At 44.3% G+C, this 3,990-nt stretch overlaps 1 protein-coding gene across 4 annotated transcripts; it reads right to left on the bottom strand.

Annotated features, from left to right (window-relative positions):
* Positions 1–819: 819 nt before the first annotated feature.
* LOC119724666 lies at positions 820–3,592 on the bottom strand. 4 transcript variants are annotated; one of them, XR_005270663.1, is made up of 3 exons: positions 2,653–3,592; positions 2,253–2,389; positions 820–1,239 (listed from the first exon to the last, which is right to left on the bottom strand). XR_005270663.1 is itself a non-coding variant. In XM_038195822.1 (3 exons), exons 1-3 carry the CDS (start codon positions 3,402–3,404, stop codon positions 952–954), a joined length of 507 nt encoding a protein of 168 aa, XP_038051750.1. In that variant the 5' UTR covers positions 3,405–3,592; the 3' UTR covers positions 820–951. The 4 variants fall into 4 exon arrangements, 1 of the variants encoding a protein (XP_038051750.1); XR_005270662.1 differs by having other exon boundaries at positions 3,443–3,592; XM_038195822.1 differs by having other exon boundaries at positions 3,323–3,592.
* Between the last annotated feature and the right edge of the window lie 398 nt (positions 3,593–3,990).

Here is a 3,990-nt window from a genome sequence, read left to right as displayed (position 1 = left end):
TGTATTTTAATGGTGGCATGTAACATAAGCAACATTACAACAGTAGTATTTTGGTCATTTCTTAAATTATTGCAAGCAATGAACACCCTTGGAAGATCAAAAACTGTACACAATGGGCCTTGATGTTGTGCACTAATCCCTGGCTGTGGCTGCCTTTTATTCTCTGAAAGTACATACTGAAGATTTATTATATGACCCTATTTATGACTCCCTGGCCCTGTCCCCATCACAGCCCAGCCTCTTTAGTACTAGCTGGGCTAATTACTGTCTCCAAAGATTCCATTGTAAAACACCTATCTTCCATCCCCCACCCCCCCCCCCCCCCCCCCCCCCCCCCCCCCCCCCCCCATAAAATAACAACAGAAATAAACTCTCTGTACAGACTGGCTTCTGAATTATTAACCAAACTTGTGCTGTATAGTCATCACTCTGGCATTGAGAGTTAGTGTGACCACATGCATTCTGTCACATGCTCACACAGGGGAAAAACAATCTCAATTTTGCAAAACCAGCTATTTCTGCAGCAGTTTCAGTATGGGTCGATTGGGACGAGCAGTGTACAAAAGGAAGAAAAGCTGGTTCCAGAATGGCCATAAACTATTCCCTGCAAAGTGTAAATCCCCAATCAGTCATTTTCAGATGAACTCACCAACAGTGTACACAAGGCCAACACAACAGCAGATGCAACTTGCTGTTGAAAGAGATGAGCGGGGGTTCATCTGTACCACGCCCAATGCAGTGCCGACAAGGAAAGTCATGCTGCTTCGACCAAACGCTGCTGAAACTACTCCCCTTGACAAACTCCAACTCAATAAGGAAGCAGTACCACAGCCCCTCTGTAGAAGAGAACTCCAGCACCAGAGCCCAGCTGATCAGTCAGATGGAGGGAAGCGAGCAGCCTACCGGTTCGTCGACATCAATTCTGCAGTCGACTTGGGAGCGCAGGCTATCCTAGATCACCAACGCACACATCCTGATTGCAGCGGCCGGCCCACATTGATGCCAGATGCTGAGGAGCGACGAGGTTTGGCTGTGTCCGAGGTACTGTCCTGCCAAAAGTGTGGGTTCTGCACTGACAAGACAAAACTGTTCACCGAAATTCCACAGACGGGGAGAGGACGACGGACTGCCACTCCCAACATGGCGTTCCAGGTTGGTCTTTACAACACCGGCATTGCAGCTGCTGGGGCTAGGCGGCTGTTGTCTGCAATGGACACAACTGTTCCCTCGATAAGTAGCCTGCAAAGTACATCAAACAAATGTGGTGAAATTATCACCACAGAAAATGAAACGGACATGTGCAACAAGAGAAAAATCGTGAAAGACATTCATGAACTGCAGGGTTACGAGAGACACAGCGCAATTGCAGTGGAAACTGACAGACAATATAATAATCCCCTTCGAAACTGTCGCAAGAAAACACCCTTCGTCGCAGCCACCCAGACAAGAGATGTTGTCGTTGAAAATGTGACAACCAGCAAGTATGTTGTCATGTACCACCAGGAGAACAAACTTTGCAAAAAATGTGACATTGACGGAGCGAGGGATCACAAGCACGCAGGGAAATGCACGGCCACTCGTCCACCGAACTTCAATATGGGAGATGAGCGCAACGGGGGCATTCAGTGCGCCCAAAAACTTTTAAACTGTAAAGAACCTTTGTTTGTAAATAGGGTGACAACAGATGCCGACGGTTGTCTGGCACGGGGTATGAGATCATATATGCAAAGTAAGGTGGCAGGTATGGAAACTGAACATTCGTTAGATCCGCCTCATTTAAACCGATCACTCTGTGCGGCCATAAGTCGTGCAAAATTCAGTAAAGAGATGTTTCCAGGCAAAAATAAAAGAGCAAAGAAAAACATTCAAGATCGATTTGCCGATGACGTCAGCCACAGGGCACAGGCCGAGGCTGCTGCTATACTGAAAAAAAGCGGTGGGAACTCTTCCCAAATGACGACCATGGCTAGAAATGCAGCAAGTGCCATTGTTCAATGTTACATGGGGAATCACGGCCTTTGCAAAAAGTGGTCCCAAATTTGTATGGGTGGTAAATATCGGTTTCCATACCTGCCAGTCGATGCCCGTGGCAAACTGAAATTAGCAACTTGTGATGAACAGACTCTCATCAAACTCCTAGGCAAACGACTTGGCCAAGAAGCCCTTGAAAAAACTAAATATGGCACCAGTACTCAAAAAGCAGAATCAATGAACCATGCCTTTGCAGTAACCAACCCTAAGGCCACACTAACCTTCTCAAGAAATGGTTCTTGTCGAGACCATAGCGCAGTGCACTTGGTGAATAACAGACACGCCAATTCAATAGTCAAAAAGTGCGCAGCTGCTGGTTGCCCAGTAACTGCAGGCTCCCCAGCTGCAAAAGCCCTTGCTGAAATGGATAAGAAACAAAAACAGTATGTTAAACGTGCTAAAGGTCAGGAGTACAAAACACGCAGAGCACAATTGCGTTCTCAAAGATTCCAGCTGTATTATGCCACACGGCCACTGTATAAACGTGGCCAACTGGATCCTAAGCCAGACGATGGTTTGAAAAATGTCTGCCACATCATCCAATCTGAACACAATTACTGCAAACGTTTTTAAATTATGTTTTTGGAATGTAACTGACAAATTTATTGTTCATTACGATACCTTAAAGCAGGCACTCCCGGTACCCATCGTGCCCTTGGCACTGCTTGAGTCGTTTGCAGACTTTCTGCTATTATTTACAGCCCTAGGTTCAAGGGACAAATGCTCGAAACAAACGCACAATGAATTCTGGCACAGGTGACTTACATCCCACTCCCGTGGCAAATTTACATTTCCGGTGTGTGCCATGTAAGCCGCCCTGTGCACAGACTTCAGAGTGCGTTTGTTCGAGCCTGGCATTTTCATTGAAATGATGCCATAGGATTTTTTTATGCATCCCCGCCAAAGCCGGCATCCTTTTGAAGGCTGAAATCTGCTCTTTTTTGCAATCGCCCATTTAATTCTGGCGCACCACGACTCCATGTCGGCCATTTTGTCTCAGTGTTTTTCAGGAGCCCAGAAATCCATTGGCTAAAAGTTTTTTACCTTGGATGTGAATGTCCACCCTTCACCATCCATTTTATTACAAGTCAAAATTTGATTTGTACAAGCTCAAACAAGTACAAACAATATTATTCACTTATTTTTGTCTGAATAAAGAAAGAACTGTGCCTTCTCTGTGTTCGATTTCAATAATAACCAATTAAAATACCCCGAAATGGAAACAAAATAAGAACATGCACAGACTGGGGTGAATGACTCATTGTTTACATTTTTTTAACGGTTCACTTACATGTAAATGCTAACTTCCACAGTGTGTTTTGAATAAAAACCTGAAAAATCAAAGATACAGAGTGTAAAATGTTTGTTTTCATATTTATTTTAACTCAATTTAAGCTTATTTTGTACTTACAGCAATAAAAAGCACACGTTGAAATCCCCCGTCATAACAACATGGCCGCCACCACTCAGGATCTATAGGGTGCGCGCCTGCAAATAAATTCCCATAGACACTAGTGCTAAATGTCCATACTTCAAAATTCATTTAAAAATACTCAGAACTCTCACAGGTATTCAAGCTGCACAGAAAAATGATGATCAACATGTCATCTTTCATTTTCTTTTCAATTTTGGGTGGGTTGACCATTGACTTTTTGAGATATTCTCACCCAAATAAGAACACCCCTAAAACGAATGATGTTTCCCGAACTGGAAAAGTAGCCATTTTGAAAAAGAATCCCTCCACAACATGGCTAAATAGCGCCACTTTCGGGCCAGATTGCATCCAAAATGCTCAGAATTGGAAGCTCCAAGTCCAGGCCAGAGGTTCAGTGCCACATGTCTTCAATTCCCCAATTCCATGGTTCTCAGAACTCTCTAATATAGAATATTTTGAGGGTATAACTTTTATTTATGAGCTCGGCGGACGGATTTTTGGTCTATTTACAGGCGTGCACCCCG

The sequence above is a fragment of the Patiria miniata genome, unplaced genomic scaffold (assembly GCF_015706575.1).
Source record: "Patiria miniata isolate m_02_andy unplaced genomic scaffold, ASM1570657v1 HiC_scaffold_18, whole genome shotgun sequence".
Lineage (NCBI taxonomy): Eukaryota > Metazoa > Echinodermata > Asteroidea > Valvatida > Asterinidae > Patiria > Patiria miniata.
This window is presented reverse-complemented; position numbering and strand designations above follow the sequence as displayed.